The sequence below is a fragment of the Pogona vitticeps genome, chromosome 5, assembly GCF_051106095.1.
Source record: "Pogona vitticeps strain Pit_001003342236 chromosome 5, PviZW2.1, whole genome shotgun sequence".
Taxonomy (NCBI): Eukaryota; Metazoa; Chordata; class Lepidosauria; order Squamata; family Agamidae; genus Pogona; species Pogona vitticeps.
In genome coordinates, this window is record NC_135787.1 from 73,582,476 (window position 1) to 73,608,267 (window position 25,792).

The following is a 25,792-nucleotide window of genomic DNA, read 5'->3' on the forward strand; positions in this document are numbered from 1 at the left end:
AGAATCAGTTCTTCTTGAAGAATTGGAGGACTGTCCATCCTTGTTGCTAAAGATATACATTACTAGGCTGCCAAAAGGTGTTGTTCTGAGGTAGCTATTCCCACTTATAGGACTTGATAACCTTGTGAGTGAATAAATTCCAACTATATTAAATAGATATTGTGATGCACTACATTATCTCTCCTTTGTGATCTGGAATTGTGTGCCTATTTGTTTGTTTGTTTATCAATCATTTGTAGGCTGCCTTTCTTCTGATGAGAGGATTACACATTCTGGTTACAGTAACTCTGATACTAACCTGGGTCATTGCTTACAGAACCAAGATTGAGAAAATGGTGGGATAACTCATTCTGAAATAATGCAGTAATTTTTCTGCCCAAATAAAAGTAGCAGCAGTCAATGGCCAAAATCCCATTGCTTTGTGTAGTAAATTATACTAGAGTAGCCCCATTGAATCAATTCCTCTGTAATATCCATGGATTCAAATGGGCTGACTGACTGTGACCTTTTTTGAAGTACAGTAAATTGAAGTTAAAGTATTCCAAAAGTGAAAGACTTACATAATGTTTAGAAGGCCTTTTGGGGTTCTACAACAGTCTTTTTTTCCTTTCTCCTGTCACCTAGCTTAGTTCACTACATTTTACTGAAATATCCGTCCCCAGAAAGATCAGGACCACACAGCAGAAAGACCACCGTTAATGACTGTAAGTGACCCATGACAATGGGTGGAGAAGGATTGCAGAGGTGGGATTTTCACTCAGCCCAGTCCTTTATCCATCTAGTGAGCCCATGCAGACCAGGGGGAAGGGAAAACAACATAGAGGATATATCAAGGGTCTCCTACGAACTCTCCTCAGACTGAAGAAGTTACTTGGATGAGTAGCAAAACATTTCAACCTAGTAAGAAAGAAGTCCAGTTGCTGTGGCTCAAGTTCCAGATAACCTCACCTGGATGACTGAGAATCTTTACAGATTGATTGAAATATATTATCAAGATTGAGCATGGAGTGACTAATATATGGGCTTTAATCAGATAAGCCACACAATTAAGGTATTAGAGCCTGTCTTTCCTTCCCCACAGCTCTTTTCTCTTTTGCATTGTTTAACACAGTGGTACAAATACTAAGTTCAGGTGTTTGGTTGCAGAACCAGAGGCTAGGAGTTTGATTCCCCACTGTGCCTCAACAGGGGTGGGACTCAATGATCCATAGGGTCCCTTCCAGCTCTGCAGTTTTAAGATTCGTTTTTAGGAAGAGACTATGGAAAGGACTGGGGCAATGATTTAAATACAAAAGTCTATTTTCTAGTTAATTCCATTTGTATGACATACCATTTTTACTTTTTGGTCCTCTGTTCCTTTCCTAAACTAATGTAGAGAAAGCTAATCAAATGTTCTTGGTTCATTAAACTTCACACTGTTCTGTATATGTAAATATACAATACAAATGGAAGCAACCAACACTATGGAGATTTCATAGATCATATAGTTGTGGACTTTTAAACAAATATTGTATATCCAATAACTGACTTATCTGTTTTGTGATTAAAAATGAAAATAAAAATTTAATATGGCATATAAATGACTGATAGTAATCAATCCAATTGAAATAAAATATCCCAAGACGTTGATAAAACACCATGCTTACTATGCAATGCAGCCAAATTAACTGTTTCCATTCTTGTAGTAAGGATTGCCACTAAATAGTTCAAATAAATTTTCTCAGCAGGAAAAGTACCTACTTTAGCTCATTTGGGGAATTTGCCAGTTCAGTAGTTTCTCTAAATTGCCAGCTGCTACTGGCAAGGTTTTTAATTTAGAAATGAAAGATGTTCTCCTTTGAATGTTGCCCAACTGTCACATAGAAACATAGTTTGGCCTTGTAATGGGGTTTCCTGGAATTATGAATCAAGTTGCTGAAAGACACAAATGGCCATCTAATCCAACCCTTGGTACAGGACAGTATATAATCACAACTATATTCCCCAAATCTATCATATTATCTGACCATGTAGAAGATACTGTTAAAATTTTCAAAGCAGAATGTTAAAAGGATATGTGATACATTTATCCTGCTCTTCACCAATATTGAATGCGCAAAATAGGATTCACTGATCTTATTTGTGATGAGATTAATGGAATCTTCTTGGATATTACAGTAAAAGTAATATCCAAGGGGATAAGCATTAATTGATTGCATTTCACTATGATGTCCAAACTAGTTCAAAATATAGTCACAACTTGTGTCCATAAAATCAGTAGGTGATGTAGATAATACTTCTAACCCACTACAGACAATATAAACTATCTTCCTTCCTTCCTTCCTTCCTTCCTTCACTGAAACTCCCAGTACAGTCCATATCCAAATATGGTAGGCCTATGCTGTCCTGTACATTTGGAGAAACTCCAACCTGGTCGTTATCCATGTCTGTGCCCGTATTCCTGTTTCCAAATCTCTGCCAAAAACAAACAAACAAGCAAGCAAAAAACAAAAAAAAACCACAACCGAACAGAACACTCATTAGTGCAAATGGAGAAATGCATATGGTTGTGATTTGTCTCGCCATGTGATTTGCCTGTCTTGAGCCCAGAGAACACAGGAAAAACAGAAGTATGAGATAGTTATTATGAACCGTGACAATACCATTAAACTAATAATAAAAAAGTTACTAAAGTGGGAGGGAAAGGGGAAACAGACCTCAATGTCCTAAAGTGAAGTTCTAGCCTAGCATAAGAATATAGACATCCATTTACACACACACACACACACACTCTCACACAGACATGCTGCCTGGGACAGGTCAGGAGTGGAAAAGTGCTCCCAACTTTTTCTTCTTTGATTAAAATTCTATTCATTCGTCCCACGTGAGATCATTTTCTGCACATCTCTCCTTAATCTTTCATAAACTGCAGCCAGTTATCCTGTCTTGGATACTGCAAGCCACTCTCTCCTAAAGGAGCTTAGAACCACCACCACATACAACCACCAAATATTTCTATACCCAAGTCCACCCAGCCACCCTCACTTTTTCTCAAAGCAAAACAGAGAAAAACAAAGAACCCCACTGTCCACAGCCCCCATGAAGCCTCAAGGAACACCTTCTAGTGTTTTTGCCATAAGCAATACTGAATTAGGCTATAGGCTTTTAAAGTTATATGTGTATATTAGGTACAGTAGCAGGGGTGGCTGGAAGAAACCATTAGTGTATAATTTATTTATTATTCTGTTTTTTAATTACATTTCTGCCTCATCTTTTCACTATGGAGTAGCAAGGAGGTTTATACACATCATTAAAATATATTACAAACAAGCTTAAAACAAATGAGATAAGACCAAACGGAACAGTAAGGCAACTGATATATCATAATAATGTCCATTAATATCAATATAACAGGGAAAAGTAGGTCAACGTATGTTCCTATAACAGCACAACAATATTCACCTTTTTAATATCACATTACTAAAAAGTTTGAAATTGGGAGAGAGTGGCTGCAGCATCCAAGACAGGATCCTACTTCAAAATACAGAAGTACTAGATAACACCAGCAATCATTATGTTGGACTACACAGGGAAGCCATTGAAATCCACAAACACCAGCATAGTTTCATGCATTTTTCTAGAACTCCTATTCCCAATTACCATATTCACACATTACCACTATAGGAACCAAACATTATGTCATATCGCCCTCACCAACCAATCCCAATGAGTACTAAGTGTCCTCAGACACAGAATCTTGGATATTTTTTGGGAAAATGTTGGGGTAGAGGAGTAAATCCTGCTTGTGCTTTTTACTGACTTACAATATCTTGTAAGACATCTGGCTATTTGGCAGGAACCCTGAAGAGATACCCTAACCCTGTCAGTATATTTCATTTGTTTCTGGTTCCACTTGGCCTTTTATATGGCAAAGAAATACATGGTCACATTAAATTTACTTTTATTCCCAGACGCTTTTCTCCTGTTTCTGTTCAACCAGTTGAAGAGGCAATCATAGAGTTAAACTCTGTGGTCTGGTTAGAAATAGAACACTAAATATTATAGACTTAAAAATGAAGAGTCCAGGCAAGACAGAGGTCTTTCGGGTGAGAGTCCCAAACATCAGTGGTCTGGGAAACTCCCTTTCCTTTGGGGGGGGGGGATGACTCTTACCACCAAGAGTGAGGTTCGCGTTTGGGTGTACATCTGGACCCGGCACTCACCATGGAGACCCAGGTATCATCAGTGGTCCATCCCGCACATTTCCACCTTTGGCAGATTGCCCAGATGCATCCCTATCTTGATGTGGGGGCGCTCACCACTTTGGTCCATGCGCTCGTAGTCTCGAGGTTAGACTACTGTAATGCGCTTTACATGGGGCTGCCTTTGAGACTGATGCAGAAATTTCAGATGGCACAAAGTGTGGCAGCCAGACTTCTTCTTTTTTGGGGGGGGGGGGAAATGTCTCATTTGTATGTTGTATTTTTTTTTCCTTGTTTGATTATTTTTATTTTCGAACTACTAGGAATGGGATAGGGAATACAAAAGGTAAAAGGGAGTACAGGGGATGGAAAAGAAGGTTTGAGGATAGGAGAACACAGAGTATATAATCATCTATTCTATTCATATTAAGTATGTATGCCTCTGATCCATTCATTTTCCAGTACAAAAAAAAATTCTATTTGATTATCCTCCATATAGTATCCGCTTATATTCATGTTTTAATTTAAGTCTAAGTTATTCCAACTCTATCATAAAATCGAGGCCAATTATAGAACACATCCCCTCTTTGATTTTACTTCTGCCATGGACCTATCAGCCTATCTGGAAAGCTATCCATTTCTGGCACTTCCCATATTTCCTCAGTGCATTTTTCCCATTTCTGTGCCTCTATTTTCTTCCAATCTTGGGGAGATAAAGTTAAATCCAAAACAGTAGTCTGATTTTTAACATCGCCTTTTCTGACTATTGTAACTGGGTAACCCACGTGGAAACCTCCAATCCCCTCTATGTTACCAACCATGTTACCTGGCATCTCTCTCAATAAAAACTGTTCTGGAGTTTCAATTTCATTCAATTGCTGTTTAGTCTCTAGTGGTTTCCCCTTCATCAGGTCTTCTATCTGTCCAAGTTTCTGATATATCTGCTGAAATCCTATTATTGCCATTCGCATGGTAACCATCCATTCTTTGTCTGACAACATTCCCACTAAGTATGTCCTCCCCCTCCTTGCCCAGAAATTATCACAGTATACTCAGAATCTACACAGTCCAGCCAAGAGAGGGTCCAAAGTAAATGTCAAACAGGAAATCAGTCTCTTCTAAAAAGAAAAAAAAGCGTCGTTGCAGGGGTGAAAAGGTACCAATATATTTCCCCTACGCTGGCCGCTTTGCATTGGCTGCCCATTCGTTTCTGCGTTTTCAAAGTTCTTACGATGACATATAAAGCCCTAAATGGTTTAGGACCTCAATATTTAACAGAGCGCCTTCTCCCACCCAGCTCTGCCAGAGTCGCTTGTTCCAGCCAGGCCAGGCGGCTGAGGGGCCTAACGGAGTTCCAGAAGGAGGGGACCTTGGCTGAGTGGCTGAGGGAGGTCTAGAGGGAAAGGACGAGGAATAGGGCCTTCTCGGAAGTGGCCCCTTGCCTTTGGAACAACTTGTCAGTGGAGATCCGCCTGGCTCCCTCTCTGGGTGTCTCAGGAATAAACTTAAAACCTGGCTATTTGGGCAGTCTTTCCCTCCTGCCATATCTTAATTTCTTATACTTCGCCATCTTGGGCCTATATGTTTTTGGTTTGAAATATTGTTTTTAAATTTGTCAACCACCCAGAGTAGACCTTTGGTCTAGATGGGTGGGACAGAAATCCAATAAATAAATAAATAAATGAATGAATGAATGAATGAATGAATGAATGAATGAATGAATGAATGAATGAATGAATAAATAAATAAATAAATAAATAAATAAATAAATAAATAAATAAAATAAGAGTCTTCAAGGTATAGGCTGCCAGCATATTATTTGGCTCAAAGCCTGAGTGAAATTCATTTTTATTTCTAAGCCAGAAGCCTATATTTCACACTGTGTGATACAAAAGTTTTCCTTTCTTAGTATAAGGATACTTTTTAGAACAAATTCTGAGCTTCCAGAACCATCTTGAGTGTAATGTTCCCATTACAGAGCATGTTAACTTATTTTTTAAAAACCAGTTGTTAGAGAAGAATATAATTATACAAAGTATATTGAAAAGTATTGACTTTACCAGCTAACAGAATATACAAGGATATCTCTTTAACATCTGGCACTGTAGTTAAGTTTCTGTCATGAAGTACAGCCGGACCATCTTCAAAGGCAGCCCAACACAGAGCGCATTGCAATAATCTATACGAGATGTTACCAGTGTGTGTGTAACTGTCATGAGACTCCGCTCATCCAGGTAGGGCCGTAGCTGGTATAATTTCCGCACCTGAAGGAAGGCGCCCCTGGCCACCGAGTCCACCTGGCTTCCAGAGTTCGACTGGAGTCCAGGAGCACCCCCAGGCTGCGGACCCTGTCTCTTAGGGGGAGTGTAACCCCATTCAGGGCAGGGAAATGGCCCTCCACCCTGTCCAGCAAAGCACCCACTAACAGCACTTCCGTCTTGTCTGGAGTGAGTTTCAATTTATTAACCCTCATCCAGTCCATTATCAGGTCCAGACACGAGTTCAGCACAGAAACCGCCTCACCTGGTTTGGTGGAAAACGAGAGGTAGAGCTGGGTGTCATCAGCATATTGCTGACTCCTCAGCCCAAACCTCCTGATGACCTCTCCCAGCGGTTCCATGCAGATGTTAAACAGCACAGGGGACAGTATCGAGCCCTGAGGAACCCCATGACATAAATGTCATGGGACAGAGCAACTGTCCCCCAACACCACCCTCTGGACACGGTCAGCCAGGAAAGAGCGGACCACCATAAAACAGTGCCCCCAACTCCCAACCCAGCCAGCCTATCCAGAAGGACACCATGGTTGATGGTGTTGAAAGCTGCTGAGAGGTCCAGGAGTATCAACAGGATCACACTCCCCCTTTCTCTCTCCCGGCAAAGGTCATCGTACAGGGCGACCAAGGCAGTTTCCGTACCAAAACCCGGCCTGAAACCCGGAGTTGCCCGGCCACAACCCGCTCCAACACTTTGCCCAAATAAGGGAGGTTCGCCACTGGTCGGTAGTTAACCACCAGCCTTGGGTCCAGGTTAGGCTTTTTAAGGAGTGGTCGAATTACCTCCTCTTTCAAGGCGGTAGGGACCACTCCCTCTCTCAAAGAGGTGTTCACAGCCTCCTGGATCCAAGTGCGAACCCCCCTGGCAGATCTTCCAATTAGCCAAGATGGGCAAGGGTCGAGCGGAGTGGTGGTAGAATGGAGAGATCCAAGCACCCTGTCCACATCCTCAGGTCTCAACAATTGAAACTCATCCATTAATATTTGACCTAAGCACCGCACACTGGACACATCTTCCGATTTTGCAGTAACAGTGGAGTCCAGCCCACTGCGAATCTGAGCGAATTTATGCAACAATAGTTGTTTTATCTTTTTTATTTATTCAATTAGAGTTACACAGTCAATAATTATAGTTACACAGTCAATATAGCCTATGCTTCACTAGTATAGGTGGCAAACTATACATAGTAGCTTAAAGTAGTACTGCAGTACAAGGATCAGGCTTTTAAAAATAACTTAGTCCTCCAAGTTTCATATACTGTAGAAGCATTTTATTTTATATCTCAAATATTGTGAATCTGCTTTTAACCCTTTTCCAAATTGTGGCATTAAGGTCAAAATAAGTCAGAAAATAAAGTGCTACTGCTGCTGATTTTCCTGGAGCAAACTGTAAATCTAACTTCCTTTTTCAACAAACCATATGGCAGGCAGGTGGTCAGTTTACATTAATGGAGGTTTGACAATTATTGTTTTTGTTTTTAAATGCAATGTGTTTGAACATTCTGAATAACACAAACATCTGGAACAGACTTTTCTTCCATTTTCTCCTTTTGAAGTCTTTTCAAATGTATATATCTTGGCTCTCTCGTGTCTGTTTCTGCCTAAAATATATCCATGGCATTCCCTTGCTCTTTTCCAGTGGCTATTCCCTTTCACTCAATCTCCTTACCTTGGGCAGAAGGCAAGCTCCTTTATATTCTTGTCTGTGGCACAGTATTTGTACTGCCATGAGGATTGTTACAGAGATTCATCGCCAAAATGTCAAAAGTCTATTAGATAACCATTGTGGCACCATTATCTATCAGTCCCTTCTCATATGCTACCTCTAGTAGTGAGCATCAAAATATGTCAAAATACTATTACTTGTATGTTTCTCTTCTGGAATCTAATTCCTTTTAAAAATACATTGATCAACATGCTTTTAAAAAGCATTGTCTTGATCAGTAAAAAAGCTAGGATTCTGTAGAGTCAAATCATTTGTATATAATGATCATAATACAAGCAGTAAGTATTTCTATTGGTGAAAAAGGAAAAACCAAATGCCATACAGTATTAAATAAAATGTAGGTAAGTAAAATTTGGCCCACAACTTAACCAATAATCTTCACAACAAAATCTAAAATCAAAGTGGCAAATGAATATTAAATATTATGAAAAGAAGAAAGGATAATAAAGAAAATTAATTTTCCGAATAGAGACAAGACGTGCATTATTAATTCATGGAGTAAACCTTCAGGTTTGGTATACTATCACAGAAAAAAAGTAATAAGTGGGAGAAAATGCTAGAATATTTACTGAACATGCATTTATCCTATTGTAGAATTTAATGAATTATGTGATGTGCATTATTTATAATGAAATATATACGTAAGGGAAAGACTGTACATTCAAACAATAGCTCAATTTAAAATGTATACCTCTATGTAAACATAGTTTATATTATGTTTGTCCTTTTCAAGTGATTAAGCTATTTTTGGTGGGAAAATTCTGTGTACATAACATTGCTGATGTTTCTTTGCATGGAGTCCATCATTGAATGGGAATGACTGCAAGTGTGTATTAACCAATATTCCCACTAACACTGAAGGGAAGTTACTGCATACTACAGTGGTGCCTCGCATTACGATTGCCCCGTTTTACGACGAAACCGCATTATGACGACGTTTTTGCGATCGCTTAACGATGGTCTAAATGGGCTTGTTTCGCGTTGCAATGATCAGTTCGGGAACCGAATTCTTCACAAAGCGACGATTTTTCTACAGCTGATTGGCGGTTTCAAAATGGCTGTCGGGTAAATAAAATGGCTCCCCACTGTTTTCTGGGACGGATTCCTCGTAAGACAGCCCCAGAAAATGGCCACCCTAGGGAGGATCTTCGCTGGATGGTGAGTTTCCAGCCCATTGGAATGTATTGAAGGGCTTTCAATGGGCTTTTTATTTTCGCATTATGATGTTTTCGTTCTACAGCGATTTCGCTGGAACGAATTAACATCGTAATGCAAGGCACCACTCGATAAAAAATGGAGCTAAAGGGGAACACTGAGCAACAAGGCACAAGTATCAGCATGGACAGGTACAGCAGAACAAGAGAAACAGAGGACTAGAGAGGGAAAAGTGAATTGGCCTTCCCAAATCCCTTACAGCTTATGGTAAACTGGGATGAATAGAATAGAATTTATTTATTACAGTCAGGTGACCAGCCCACGAAACATATCCATGGCTAAAACATACAAAATACAGTTTAAAAATATACAAACAATTCACAAAACATACCATGTGGCCAAATAAACTGGGATGGGGCATAGTTGGTTAGTACCCTGAGCTGGAAGCCTGTTGTTGGAGGTAAGGAAGTTTCTTCAAAAAGCTTTTCTCCAAGAAGAAATTATTGTGCTGAGAAGGAAGGATGAGAAGAAAAAACTGAAGAAATGATTGGGGGGGGGGGAATCATTAGAAGGGCTCAGGGGGAGGGGTACCCAATGTAGTGTAGGGGATAGAGGACATATTAGGACCTTTGAGACCATGATTCAAATCGTGATTCAGTCATGGAAACTCATTGGAGGACTGGAATTGATAAAAAAACACTCCTTAACACAGCTACACTAGGACTCTTTAATACAGTTATGCTATGACATTTACATATTGTAAATTTAAGACCAACAAAGAGAAAGTTTTTCCACTCTATATACAACCAGTATATACGGTGTTTTAACCCTAAGGCTGTTGCAAGAGCTAATAATAGTACAGTGGAACCTCGATTACGAACTTCCCTACCTATGAACATTTTGACTTACGAACCGCTCCGTTCACAAAATTTTGCTTTGACTTACGAACGGAAAAAAACATGTCCTGCCTTTTTTTAAGCTAAAGGGTACTTGGTTTTGTTTAAAAGGTGCTTGGGTTAAAAGGTTTTGTGTTTAAAAGGTGTTACCTCCCTCCATCCTTTCCTGCCCTTTTTTTGACCTAAGTTCATCTTAGGTCAAAAGAAGAAAAAAGAAAAATATTTTCTCTTCCTATTGGTAGAGTATGGATTAACCGGCTTTGCATTAGTTCCTATCTACTTGCAAATGGCGCCTCTACATAAGAACCAAAACCAGCAAGAATGGATTAAATGGTTTTCAATGCATTCCTATCAGGAATTTTGCTTCAACTTACGAACGTTTCGACATACAAACACTGTTCCAATATGGATTAAGTTCTTAAATCGAGGTTCCACTGTATATTTAGGATTTAAGATTAGCTTGATAGATAATGAGTAGTTTTTTAAAAAGAGAGAGAAAAGTCAGTTATACGGAAAGGAGCCCAAGCAGCTGTGAGTTCCTGAACAACAAAAAGCAGAATTACAAACAGTTCAAAAAAGGAAGAAAAATGGGAAACATCTAAATAACTCAATGAAGCTACACAAAAGGCATAGCAAAGAGTGGAAAAAGAAAAAGAAAAGAAAGGATAGGATAATAAAAGTTACAAGAAGGATCAGGGAACCAAGACTGAATACTGATAAGTAGCCCAGATTTTTTTCTAGTGGTGTCAGGAAAGCTAAAGTGCATAACAAGGCTGACAAAGGATGGTAAGATCAATAACAATAGCAAAAAAGCTGAGAATGTTTGACACAAGAGGAAGAGGAAGGGAACTGTTGACACAGTACTAAGTAAAGACGAGGAAATACTCACATGTGAAAAAGAAAAGGAAGGCTATTTCAACATTTGTCAGTTAATGAAAGAGAGGGAGATTACCTGGGAACTAGTAACTATTATGCTCTGTTAATCCTTGCATTTCTGCTGCACATCTGAGGAAAGTTAACCACCAAATTTCAAAACTCTGCAAAAGTAAGAATTTTCTTCTGTTAGGCAGAAATTGCTTCTACTGAAATTCTTTAGATGTTTCATATAAATGTTCTTTGAATAAGTCTTTGAAGAAATTTGTTGAGAACTGCAATCCACTTAGCTAGCCATATGCAGTTGGTCCTATTCCTCAGCCAACAGGAAGTACAATATTGTCACAGTTCTCAATCGTGTCATTTACCCACTGCAAAGAGGGGTGCAATCCTCACTCTACTAGAACTATGTGGAGTACCAGTGCAGAACCGATTAACAATGGCAGTCTAACCAGTGGCAAACAATAACTTTTCCACAGGTGTACTATAATTGATCTATCCATAATCCATTTAACCTGAGAAATAGCTAAATGAAGTGATATATTAATGTAGGCTTTTGGTCACAATAATGATGATGATGTGCTGTCAAGTTGTTTCTGACATATGATGAAAATGTTTGGTTTTCAGTGTTTTCTAGGTTTGAGGATGATTCACTATTTCCTTCTTCTGTGGGTGTCCTGGAACTGTGTGGCTTGCCCAAGACTACACAGGCTGGTTCTTTTCCAGGGAGGCATAGTGGAAATCAAAATCCCAACTTATCTAACTCACTAAGCTATTCAGACAGACCCTGAGCCATAGGAATATAGAATAAAAGTATGTATGTATAAACATGGGACTAACATCAACAGGATTTAAATGAATCTCTAATAAATGTTTCAGCCTTTACTTTCCTTAGTAAGGCATATACCAGGAACCAAGGTAAAAGTTCTAAAAATGCTGAAACTGATTTAGGAAAACAACTATAAGAGCTACACCTGCTTCACAATTCTTTTATCAGTGGCAAAAGTTCAAAGAACTTATTACAGGCTACTTTGATTCCAATGGCAACAGCCACACAGGCTTGAAATATTTTTCACTTGAAAAGCTATCAATTCCTTGAACATCAGATGCAAAATAAAAAAGAGGCTCATGGTGCAGTAGTTAAACTGCTGTACTGAAGCCAAAACTGTCCTCATGACCAGGGGTTAAATCCCAGGTAGCCCACTCAAAGTTGACTCAGCCTTCTATCCTTCCGAGGTCAGTAAAATGAGTACCAAGCTCGCTGTGTAGCCTGCATAATTGACTTGTAAACCACCCAGAGGATGCTTTTTAAGGCAATATGGGGCAGTATATAAGCAGCAGCTGGTTTTGTTTGCTTGCTTCCTTGTTTTTGCTTTGGATGGATTTACAGACTAAAGACTGCACCATCTTGGAAATAATATTTAAACTTTTCCCTATGCTTTCAAATCTTCAATTAATCTTTTTCAGTAAAGCAGAACGTCTACAATAGATGCTGTTTTCCTGAGAACCCTTGCCATCCTCTGTATTCTTAGACCTACCAGGTTTACATTCAGTGGCTGGTACAAAAACTTTCCCATTTTCTGTTACTTTCCTTAATCAAAATCTGGAGAGTAAGCTCCTCAGAGCACAGCAGGCAATGCTTTGGACTCGTCTGAATATGTCACCCAGTTCCACTGAGGCAGCCTGCAAAGGCGGATTGGGCGGCTGTGAATGCACAAGAAGCGAGAAAAGTAGCCTCTGCAGACTAGGAATCCATGCAATTCCGCATCAGCACGCACCTTCCAGCTTCTACTGTCATCATCCACCCTCAAAGATTTATGGCAAGTTCTTTTTCCCTCCTTCTATTGTCAGGCAAAGGGCCGCCCAGGACGTCGGCATGTTCCATTATTTCCCAACGAAGAAACCAGGCATGCAACAGTTACGTGAACAGAGAGCCCATTTTTTTTCCTCATGACTGAACTCTTCGTGAAGGAAAAGAGAGAGAGAGAGAGAGAGAGAGAATTAGAGACCGGATCTGAGGACTGCGAAGACTGGGTGCCTGAGGAGGCCTGCGACGTTTGGCACACATTCGTTGGTACGTTCCAGAGTGGCTGCGGAACCATTGGCTGTCGCTGGGAGGGGTGGGGGTGGGAGGAAGAGCGCGCGACTCAGCCGGGCTCGTGCGCCAGCTGTCAGTCGGCCCGAGCGGCAGCAGCAGCGAGTGGCGCGCGCGGGGCTGGCACTGCCGGCGTTGCTGGAGATCTCACGACTGTAGCAGGAGCAGCAGCGGCAACAGCAGCGTCGCTGTACTTTGACCGAAACCAACCGTTCCCACCCCACCCCCACCCCGCCTCCTCTTATCCGTGTGCTGGGTTTCCGTCCGTTTCACCTGGTTGGCGCGGCTTCAGCGACTGGAAAAGAAACGCCGGGCCGGGCCGGCTCGGAGAGAGACCAGCCGCCAATCTCGGCGGCAGGAGCGGAAGACAGAGTAGCGCCGGGCTCCGTGGCGGGGAGGCAGTTATGCCCGCCGTGCAGAAAACCGTATCGGACCTGCGGTTCCGGGCCGAGGGTGAGTAGCGAGCGTGCCGCTGCTTGGGGCCGAAAGGGACCGAAGAGCGGCGGCACCTGCCCGCCCGTGGTTGCTTTCCTATGAGGCGAGAGGGGGAAAGGGGGAGATGCGTCGCCGTCCGTCACCTCGGCTCTTCTTCTTGCGAATGGCAGGAGATTTCTGGCCGCTGTCGCTTGTCCGCCCTCACGCCCCCCCCTCCTTTCCCTCCCTCCCTCCCTTCCTTCCTTGGATCATTTATTTTCTGTCACTCCAGACGCCTCACTGGTATTTCCCTCCTTTCGGTGTCTTGCCCGCCGGTCAAACGCTCCCTCTTGGGGGACCTTCCCTCCCTTCCGGCGGGCGAGTTGGAGGGAGGAGTGAAGGGGCCTCTCCCCCCTCAGACCTCCCTTGGACTCTAGCCAGCCTTCTCACCAGCTCCAGCAGCACACAAACACACCCCCCCTTGTTTATTTCCACTCCCCTTTATTTCCACGCTCTCAGGGCCTCACCCTTCAAATGTCTCTCTCTTCTTTTGAATTCTTAAGTGGTTTAGGTATCTAGAGATGGGGAGTTCGATTCCCCACTGTGCCCCCTTGACAGGGGCTGGACTCCCGGATCCCTAGGGTCCCTCCCAGCTCTGTATTATTATTATTATTATTATTATTATTATTATTATTATTATTATTATTATTATCATCATCATCATCATCATCATCATCATCATCATCATCATCATCATCATCATCATCATCATCATCTTTCCTAGTGAACTCCCTGTGCATCGACGCAGCAAAAGTAGCATGCCTGACACAGTGACAGATATTGTCTGGATTCTTGAAAATCCTGCTTTATCTCTCTAGCTTTTGTTGCTTGCTACAGTTGTTGTGGTATCAGGAAAGGAAGAATTACGTCTATTTCTAGAAACTTAATTAGGAAGAAAACATTAATTAATACATTTGCAAAGGGGAAAGGAAAAAAGAAACCCAAGTACTCCAGAGAGAGTTAATTGTGCTTATTGATCCTCAAGAGATATGTGATGTTGACAGGACAGCAGTTGAACTGTCAGCAGTGGGAGGTTGAACTGCTCAACCTCTGAACCAATGACAATGTACTGGAGGGAAGTTTAGGTGAGAGGGTGTATACTTCAGAAACCATACCCTTCAACTCTAATCTGGTCCTTCCCTAACCTTTGGAAATTAAAGGAGTCCAAGAAGAAGTGTGCATAAGGACCAGAAAGTAAAATACTCAAGGATTCTCCAAGCTGTGAAAGGGGAAGAGTCTAAAAATGTTGGGTAGCTTGGAATAGAAGGTGAAATAGGGTCAGGAATTTACATCGAGGCTTCATCTCTTAACACTAATACCCTTGTTCAAATGTTCCTTTTAGCATAGAGGGGAAGAAGGGAAGATATCCCTTTAGTTGAGACTGAGAAGAGTAATTTTCAGCTCATGTAGCAGACCTCTGCAGCCAGAGCTGTAGGGCAATTGTAGTAGAACTCCAGAGTGCTGAAGCTTATGGCTGGGTGAGTAGAAAGACTATCACCTAGCTGGTATGCTCAGTAGTCTCATATTGTTGCACTGTGGAGAGGAATTTGCAGTCTCTGATTTGATTCTTGTGTGCCCTCAGCTTGTACATATTATATGATTGAAAATCGATCTGCTTATAACAGTAGGCTCCAGAACAGTAACAGTTAGAATTATGTTTGAAACAGAATTAAAAACCATAGCAAGTTTCAAGAAACACAGATCATATCCCCTCCCACATTTAAAATGCAGTTGATTTTGATTATTATTATGTTTTAAATGGGTTTGTAAAAGTACAGTTAGTGCAGATAGATAGTCTGAATATTAGCAAAAGTATTGGACTAAAACTTGTGTCATGTTCTGCTTACAGGCATTAGCATATTCACTTAAGTTTACCTCTATGGATAGTTTTATACTGTACATTCGTTTATGACAAGGGTATCTGTGGCAATAAATCGTTAACATTTTACGACCTAAAATATACATGATCTATTTGATTCCATAAATAAATAATGGATCCATTTTGAGATAATTGGAAAATAAAGGAATGTAGATTTACTGGATTATATTTAATTGTTAACATGTAATTTGCTAGTTTATCAATACAAGATTTCCGTAGTCTTGATAACAGCTTTATATCAATAAAGATAGTTACTTCTTGTATTTGCACAGGGTTAGGATGGGCAAATGGCTATCCCTGAGTGAATGACTCTCCAATTTCTCTTTTACTTTTGTCTGCCAGGTTTCCTTTTCAGTTATGTGAGCATCTTTGGATTATATATTTAGAAACAGTCATACATGATTCTGTGCTGATCTTCTGTTGGCTATTGAATATATTCTCTGTTAAACAGAACACAGACATTAACTGTTTAGTTCAGAAAGTCTGTCAATCCTGTTTTGAGAGACAAAAAGAGATCTGGTGTCCTAATAATGACTTATTTTTATTTTGAACAATAAAAATGGTGTAGCTTGTTTGTGCCTCCACTTATCAATCATGTGAACTTGCTAGGCTTATTGGAAGGAGAAATAAATAAAGTATGCCATTAAATTTTGCTTTCCAAATCAAGGTAGATTACAGAAGTCATAACAATTAATTAGATGTTCTTTTTGCCAGAATATCAAGATAGAGAATGATTCATCTGGTTGTTCTGGGAGTGATAATTGTATCAGAAACAGAAATTCTCAGGATTTTTTTTTTCCTAGTTTACCTCCCTACCCTAAATGAAGCCGCAGCTACCTTTTTTGGAAAGGGCAGCCAGTTTCCCTTTTTACATGCCATGGCTGTGGAGGCCTGATGGAGACCTCTGCAGCGGCGGCAGTAATGGGGGGCAGCTAAGGTAGGGAGAGGAAGTGGGTACGCTGTGGAGGTGGGTGGCTGCCTATCAGTAGGCAGAATTGTTTTTATTTATTATTATTATTATTATTATTATTATTATTATTATTATTATTATTATTACTACTACTACTACTACTGCTACTACTACTACTACTACTACTACTACTACTACTACAACAAAGGGATGAATCAAACGGGGAAATATTCATCTCTTTGTGTTCATGGGGGTCTCTGGAACCCATGAATATGAAGGGATGAATATTTAATTGATCAGCGATTTTCCACGAATATCGTGATCCATTTTTTAATTCATTTCCATGTCTAGTAGGCACCCATGACATGAAATGCCCAAATAAAGGACATCTGATGAGTGAATGGATTAGGGCAAAGGTGAATGTTCTAAAGGTGTTTAGGTAAGTGAAACTTATGATGCATGTAAAGACAAGACACTAAGGACATGATTTTGTAATATCTTATATTCATTTCACCCAGACTGCTTCTGCTTCATATAATAGTGGTACCATGGTTTTGTCTAAACACAGGATTTTAAGATGGAGAAAATGATGTTTCTGTGAGACATATTGGCTAAATGATGTCCTTGACTTTTAAAGGTTTTTAAAAGTTTATATAATTGATTGGCAGTTTATAAATGCGCCCAAAATGCACAAATTCCGTTTTAGAACAATTAAGAATCTGATGCTTCTGAACAGTATACCTAAAATATTTTTAATCTTTCTTTATTAGCATCAGAGCATTGCACAATTTAAAGATGTGGACATATAGGAAGTATACTTCTCCCTTGAATTGCACATACTTAAGCAACATGGTTTTAGCAATCGATCAATTGATGCTGTGCTGCTATTCATTTCCAGGAAGTGACATGAGAAATGTGGGTCTCAGACTTTCCAAGGCTCCTGTTGTAGGCAGTGAGGGAGCCCCCAGTCTGATGGTGGTGGCCTGGCTAATCCCCTCTTCTGGCATGGTGGCTCCACATAGGAGCTGGGGAAGGTGCTGGGGCATGTTGTACAGTTAATACAGTAAACTCATATGCTCTCTCTCTCTCTCTCTTTTTCTCTCGTGTGTGTGTGTGTGTGTGTGTGTGTGTGTGTGTGTGTGTGTGTGTGAGTGAGTGTGAATCAAGTGTTTCTGCTTTGTAATTTTGTTTTGGGGGACATAAGAGTTAAACACTGATATTGAAGTGCATGGGGATCTGGTGCCCCTAACCCTAGCATTTCGGAAGGGACAAGTGTATAGGTAAAATTAAAAGTAAATGACAAGTTTAAGATAATTATACTGTTTTTGACCAGAAGTGGGCTACTTCAATAGCATTTTCTTAACTGTTTGCTAGATCTCCTTTTGTACACATGGTGGGGCATAAGTTGCATGCACATAAATGCAGCATTGATTGAATTTCTCCATAGTCACAGAAAATTTGTCCTATATCCAAGTAGCCTCATTTTATCTGATTATTCTTTGAACTTCCCATTTTGCTTTGAAGTCTGTTAAGTGACTTCCAGGTAGAGTCTTGCCCTGGTGGAAGACACTCTTCATCATTCATCCATTTGGAGAGGTGTGTTGTTTTTGTTCCCATAGGTTCAACATAGCCGCCTCTGGTTTAATATTTAATATTATTTTGATTTTAGCTATAATCTTGGGCAGTGGTTCCCAACCTTGCAATTCCCAAAAGGCTTAATCACCAGCTCTGCTGCCCAGGGTTTCCAGGGTGGTGTCCATGAAGTGAATGGGTTTGGTGCTGTACTGTATTACCGTAATTGTATAATTTAAAAAAAAAAATTAAATCAAATTTAAATCACAATTTGAATTCTAAATTTTAAAAAATCAGATTTAAATAAAAATATTTTACATTTAAATCATGATTTAAATCAAATTGATTTTTTAAAAATCATTGATTAAATCTCTGTTTCCTTTCCTGAAACCTCAACTTTTATTTACATTCATTACATTTCATTGTATATGGTTTGCTTTATATAGATAGGAATGAGATTTAGGAGTATATTCATATATTAATACCTCTATTGAAAAGGTCTGTTATTTGGCTGGTGCTACCCCTCCAGAAGTATGTCAAGAGGTGCTAACAAATAATGAATGAAATACAAAATCAACAGAAATACAATATTATGTTTAGCCCCCTGTGATTGAGTTTATTAGAAGTTTGAAGCAGTTCCTTTTTTTAGAACCACTGAGTCTCTTTCGAAAGATCAACAGGTTTATCTGCTTTAACATTTGGTGATTCCACAATAACTTCTATAGGATCAAAACAACTAAGATCAGGTAATTGCCCATAATATGATGATGAAAATCCCGATTGTAAACTGGGAAAGTTTATTGAGGGGCTGGTCCAAACCGCTCCCGGTCTGTAGGCTTCCTCAATGGAGCACTCCACACTGCACATATCGTCCCACAACAAGGATGTCTGGCCCAGTCTCCCTCTTGCGGTGGTTGACTGAAGGTTGGATCCAGTCTGATTACCTTCCTCCAGTGACCTTGTCCTCAGGGAAAGATCACCAGTGTCCATTCTTGTGTCTCTGTTACCGATCCTTTCTCCTTCTTTAACTCCAGGTCTGGCAGTAATCCTCCCACTTTTAAGTTAGGAAAATCATCCAATAACCCATGCGTTTTCCTGTATCTGAGCTCATTGTCTTTAGTTTGTCTCTCCCTTTCTTCTTCCTTTGTCATCTCCTTTCTTGGTATACTGAAAACTCTCCCTCTCCTTTGGTCTTTTATATCCTCTTCCTACACTGTCAGAATTAACTCCTCCTTTTCCCCTTTTTCTTCCTCTACCAAACAGATTTCAACCTCTTTCCCTTTTGATTCTTTTCCTTCTCTTTCTTCTACAATCAATTCCCTTTCTATTATCTTTCTCCCTCTTATCTCTCCCTCTTTCTCTGATGTCTTTATTCGAGGGGATGGCTCACTCTGTTTTTTCTCTCTTTTTCCTTCATACACCCCTTTTTGGGATATATCAGATTTTGTTTCATATAGACAGATGGAAATGATTTTCATTGGAAGGGTTTGTGTTCTGCTGAAGTAGAAGCAGATACTGTTCTTTGGGTAGAGTGTACAGGAAGTATGAAACATGGATGTGTAGAAATAGGAATAGGCACTTCAGGAAATCTGCAGGTATGTTGCCTCCACCCACGGCAGCAGCTCCTACTGAGAGGATTAGGAGTATTCTGAGTCCTCCAAACAAAATCTGTCACTTAACTGCCTTGATTAGTGCTAGCACTATGAAAGAGCAGCAGGCAGCAGTACAGGGTATGTTTGTGTCTTCACAAGAAGAGGTGACAAGAAGCCTCTGATTCATGGTGGGACGGTGAACTTCAGACATATTCCAGTGACTTCTTACTGCAGTCCAGCCAGAGCATCTAGGGCAGGAGGCCAAAGTGTTAGTGAAGAAGATACAGTGGTGCCTCGCTTAACAGGTGCCCCGTTTAACGATGAATCCACATAGTGATGAAGGGGGGGCTCTTTGGCGGGCCTGCCCCTACCAACCCCACTCCCCCACCCACCCCCTGGCAAAGCGCCGCTTTCAGAAGCCTCCTGGGGCTTTTTCAGCAGTGACAATGCACCTCTGAAAGTCCCGGGGTGCAGGGGGGTGGCAGGCCCTGGAAGCATTAGGCCTAGGGGCAACACAGAAGGGCAGGATACAGATAGGTCCTGTTGAATGTGGCTGTGATGGAGGGCAGCAACACAGCTCACAATGTTTAAAAGGTTCTGAGGAACATGCTGCAGCAGTGAACTTGAGCTACAGAAAGGCAAGATCTGAATCTAATCCACAGACAGTGAGGAAAACATGGTGGCAGCATTGCAGACTGGGAAGATGAAAGGGATGTGGTGTACCATCCACACACTCAATCTAATAATTCAGGGTGCTTTGCAGTATGGAAGACACATGCATACCTCATATAAATAAGTGGACTAGAAAGACGGCAAGCCACTTTCACCATCGTTTCTGTTTCAGCAAAGGCAAAAGAATTTTTGAGATTACCACTGCATCACCTACTCCAAGATATGGCAACTCAATGAAACTTAGCTTTCTGCTTGCTCGAAAGACTGCTGGAGCAGCAAAGAGCACTCCATGATTGAGCATTGGAGGTTTCCATTGGTATGACTGCTCCTCTGGGTAGAGAAGGTTGGGACATTATGGCCCAAGTAGTCTATGCCTTCTGAAGCCTTAAGAGTGCAACCCAGGTCATAAGTGGAGAGACAGCCATCCTTAGCCAAGAAATCCCAATGTTCCAGGTCTTGGTTGATATGATGGAGGGCATAATGAGGGGACAATCTAGGTGAATGGGGGATTCCATAGAGGGATAACTTTTTTTCTGGACTGAAATGGAGGCTCTAGCCAGCATGCGAAGCACCTGTTCCACTTCAGGTTTTCCTCCGTGGGGAATAAATGCATTCTAGTAAACCTCCAAATTACACAGTGGGCAATGGATATGAAGCAGCAACAAGGTGTGGGTGCAATGCCAGCCAATTTTCCATCATATGCAGAAGCAGTTAGTGGAAAATGTCTGGCTAGCGCTGAGGGGTCATACAGAGCAGAAACTAGCAATTTGCATAGGACCCCAAACACCATTAGCAGCAGTTGTATTACAGAATCAAAGTCCCTCACCCTTGTAACAATATGGCAATTTTTCTGGGACACTATCTTGACAAACATGGTAGGAGCCTGTCCTCCAGAGACACCACCTAGAGGAAGGAAATGGCAGATACAGAGCTACATGCAGGTCCCCTGAAAGTAGAAAGAGACCAGTTCATTGTTGTACTGGACTGAGAAGATGCATGTTTTGGGAGGCCTGGCCAAGATGTCAGTGGGACTACTGTCTTGCCCAGCAACTGATGTACCTATTGGAAGAGTGTTCTCTCAGGCAGGGGACATTTTCAGTCCATACTGCTCACACCTGGAACCTGGATCAGTAGAAAAGCTACTTCTAATATTTTTCCGAATTGTGAATCTGATAGAGCACATTCCTAGTTATCATCAACATTGTTTTCTTGCAGCTTATTCTATAACAATTGTTTCCTATCTATAATATTGAAATCTGCTTTGGGAGCTATGTAAAACCTCTTGCTTGTTTAGAATCGTTTTACCTGATTTTTCTTTCAGTAATAGTGTAGGTGTCTTACAAATTGTCTTACAAATTGAATAAGAGAATTAAAGATGGTTAATGGTGGTGATCTGGCCATGACTTTTGACTGTTAAATACTCCACCCCAATCCAAGGCATCCCCAGGGCCAAAAGGGAGCCCTGAGGAGCCTCAGAATCTGAAGCGGGGGATGTTTAAGAAGGTTTAAATTAGTTTTAATCAAATATTTCCAGTGCCATATCCAATTTACATCAGCATAACTCCGCACATCAGAATTCACCCAGTATAGAATGGCTTCAGCTTCTTATCACATCCATCTGTCATAAAAATAATATTTCAAAGGAATGGACGATGCTATCTGATATTTAGTGGTATAATCAACGTCCCCTCTAAGCTGTGCAGGTGCGTGGGAGCATGCCGCTGTATCAGACACACGCAGCTGAGTGAGTGTATCCCCCCCCCCAATTGCTTCAACTTGTGGCGGGAGCTCTACCTGCAGGGGGCGAAGCCTCCACACAGAGCTCCAGAAAATTAGAGGGAACGTTGATTCTGGCTATCCTGTATTTGTTTCATTTTTTTTGTAAAAGTCGCTTTTTGGTTAAAACCCACAACTGTCTCCTGGGATGTGGGTAGAATCTTTTTTGCACTGATGACTTGTGGGTATAAACTTTGGCTTGAACATATAGGAAACATATGGTATAATCTCAAAAGCTGGAGGAAGTCTGAATATGTTAAAGTAATAAAACTTCAGTAGCTTCTGTGGTTCTTTCTCTATTCTAAATAGGATTGCTAGGCTTCAGGGCACTGGCTGAAGTCTCAAGGAATTGCTGTGCTTCTCTGGCTTTTCATGTGGAGAAATGAATCTCAGGGTGAACAATACTGGAGAGAGAATAAGTTAATTTTTTTCTCTGTAAGAGCTTTAAACCCTGGTTGTTTATCTTCTTTGTATATCTACATGTGACCACATCCATAAGGAAGAAACTCTTCGGACACAAGGAAGAAAATGTGAGGGATTGTAGCTTAGACCAGAGGTCCCCAACCCCCGGTCTGCGGCCTGGTGCCAGTCTGTGGGCTTGCCGGAACCAGGCCACAGAGACAGATCTCTGCCCCGCATGCACACATGGTGAGCATGTTGCGCCCACGCAGGGGCATGTCACGCTTGTGCACATGGGTGCCCTGCCCTCCCGTGTATGAAGCCTGCCCCCCCCAACTGGTCCATGTTCCCAAAAAGATTGGGGACTGCTGGCTTAGACAATAAAATCATCATTAGAGTATTATATTCTTTATATACTTTATTGTGATATAATTTTAAATAGTAACTTGAATTTTATGATAGTTAACCTAAGTAGGATGAAGGCAAGTGTTCTGAATATAAAATAATAGTTTTAATGCCTTTTCCTACATGCCTGATTCTGTGATATGCTACAGTTTTTGTTTGTTTGGCAGAAATAATAACAACAAATTCAAGTATTGAAATGATGAATTCTTGATAAGTTTGTTTATCTTATAATCATCGTCATCTATTTTTAGAATTCTGTGTATACTTTACATGGAATGTTTATTCCTGTAATTATGTACCAAAGTTCTTCCCTTGTGAAGAATTGGCATATATTCTTGCTTTGCATAGTTTCTTCCTCATCCGTGATTGAGATTTTCAAGGAACAATGGGTGAAATCCAATAGTAAACTGCAACTAGAGTAGGCCCATTTAATCAATTGAACTTATAGATGAATTGGCTCAACAGATCTCCACTGATTCAGTGAGCGTACTCTAATTGCAGTTTACTACAGTGGTACCTCGGTTTACGAAGACCTAACGTAATTTTCTGTTTATGAATGAAAATCCATTGAAAATAATGCCTTGGTATACGATTTTTCCCCGCAATACGAAGCAAGTCTTGTGCTTGGGAGGTTTATGGTGGTGCCTCTGTGCATGCATTCCTGTGGGAAGCTGCGTTACGGTTTGAATTTTTTGCATTACGAAAGGTCCCAGAGAATGCATTAAATTCGTAAAACGAGGTACCACTGTAGTTGGATTTTAGCCATAATGTTATTCACAACTCTTTTTTTTATTTTTATTGCAAGAACAAGTAGAATCATTTTTCTTTAGCAAATAGTGTCCTTGGCTAAATAACTTTTTGATTTTGACATATAGGTTCTGTGTCTTTTATAGAGATTCCTATATGCCTTTCAGGAACTAAGACTACAGTGGTGCCTCAACTTACGAACTTAATTGGTTCCAGAAGATGGTCGTAACTCGAAATGGTCATAAGTCGAAGCACCATTCCCCATAGGAATGCATTGAAATGCAGTTAATCCGTTCTGGCCGAAGGGGGAAAAATCACCAAAAAAACCCCCCACAAAACACTGCAAGAATCATCGGAAATGCAATTAATCCATTCTGGCCAAAGAGGGGAAAAACAGAAAGGTAGACAAACCCTGCAAGACCCATTGGAAATGCGATTGGTCTGTCCAGCCGAAGGGAGAAAAAAAATCACCAAAAAGCAAACAGAGACTGCAAGACCCATCAGAAATGCAAAAAAACAAAAAAGCAAACAGAGACTGCAAGACACATCGGAAATGCAAAAAGAAAAACCCCCAAAGCAAGCAGAGATTGCAAGACCCATTGGAAATGCAAAAAAATCACCAAAAAGCAAACAGACTGCAAGACCCATCAGAAATGCATTTTTTTTAAAAAAAATCACCAAAAAGCAAACAAAACCTTCAAGACCCACAGGAAATGGGAAAACAAGAAACCAAAAGACAAACAAACCATACAAGACCCATCACAGCATAGAAACATAACCCCACCATCCAGCCCAAACCCAGACTGCAAAACCCATCTAGAACAGCCAGTTTTTAAAAAGTAGAAAGCATCACCTTACCAGGCAGGCTGATGCCTCCTCTGAATGCACACACTCTAACCACTGGGACGAAAGAGCTACAAAGAAGCAGCCTCTTTGCCACCAATGGTTAGCAGTTTGAATTCCCCGCCTTTTTCCCTGCTTTTTTTCTGGTTGTAACTCGAAGCTCCGGTTGCAAGCCGAAGCAAAATTTTGCATCCGGAGCTGGTCGTATCTCAAAATGGTTGTAAGTTGGGATGGTTGTAAGTCGAGGCACCATTGTATAAACTTTTGGCTTTAAATCTGATTTGTGTGAACTAAGCCAGATTATAACATTTTGACCTCATCCATACGTATATGAATTACACACCCATCCCTGCATATGTAAACTATGTAAAACATATAACACACTGTGTGTGTGTGTGTGTGTGTGTGTGTGTGTGTGTGTGTGTGTGTGTGTGTGTGTGTGAGAGAGAGAGAGAGAGAGAGAGAGAGAGAGATATCATACATATGCATCTAAATCTTGATATAGACACACCAATGATAATGAATGATGTACATTGGTCTCTCTATCTAAAATTTGCAGTCTTTTACTTGAACATGTTACCTGGCTGAGCAGACCTTTGAAGCCTGAGCCACCTAGATCTCTTTCTAAACTTTGTTCATACCATTTCCAATAATAAAGCTACTAACTTAAAGGGATTCTGACATCCTATACACTTCTAAGCAAGATGTTTTCCTCTAATGGTTGAGTTTCACTTTATTCTTGCTCAGCATCTTATGAGAAGCTGGAAGACCTAACCTGCTGGCTATGTTTTCTGTTATGTTGTAGAGGAACAAGATCAAACCATAGCATAGGGATGATACTCTTGAGGTCTTCTTACACTTGAATCTAGGATAAAGGTGTGTTCTTCTTTGTGGTCTCTGTGAATGCACACTAATGGGTTTATCTGCGCTTGCACAGAGGTTTCCGGAATCCTCTAGAACTTAACATTTGTTCGCTAGGACCACCCCCCTAGTACCTGTGGTCTGCCCATCCAGGCATGTTCCTCAGTTCCTTTTTGCCGCCACTGAGGTTTCTTCTCTCCAACGAACTCTGTTCGCTTCTGCGTTTAGAAGGAACTTTAGTGAGAGACTTTCTAGTTATTTCCTTCTCTGGTCACCCCTTTCCTTTCCCCCCTTTTTCTATATCCCCCCCTTCCATTTTTGTTTAGTTTATGGCCTCCTCTGGGCCGTTTAAATGGTGCACTTCATGCCCCAGTAAAATTCCTTTGACCGATGGCCACAACTCTTGTCTTTACTGCCTTGGTGAGACCCACCAGCCAGCTTCTTGCCCTTTTAGCAAGAA

General features: G+C 40.8%; 1 protein-coding gene and 1 long non-coding RNA gene across 6 annotated transcripts in view; one reads left to right on the forward strand and one right to left on the reverse strand.

The window, feature by feature from the left end:
* Positions 1-9,712: 9,712 nt before the first annotated feature.
* Positions 9,713-13,017, reverse strand: LOC140707505 (uncharacterized). The gene is made up of 3 exons (XR_012087611.2): positions 12,886-13,017; positions 11,187-11,271; positions 9,713-9,846 (listed from the first exon to the last, which is right to left on the reverse strand). It is a non-coding gene; the product is annotated as an uncharacterized LOC140707505 (long non-coding RNA).
* Positions 13,018-13,251: 234 nt separating this feature from the next.
* Positions 13,252-25,792, forward strand: part of ATP8A1 (ATPase phospholipid transporting 8A1) — a 138,870-nt gene continuing 126,329 nt past the window's right edge. For all 5 annotated transcript variants that reach the window (XM_078393978.1, XM_078393979.1, XM_020786218.3 and 2 more), the window contains exon 1: positions 13,252-13,655. In XM_078393978.1, coding sequence (XP_078250104.1) covers positions 13,607-13,655 — 49 coding nt within the window. In that variant the 5' untranslated portion in view covers positions 13,252-13,606. The remainder of the gene's footprint in view (positions 13,656-25,792) is intronic.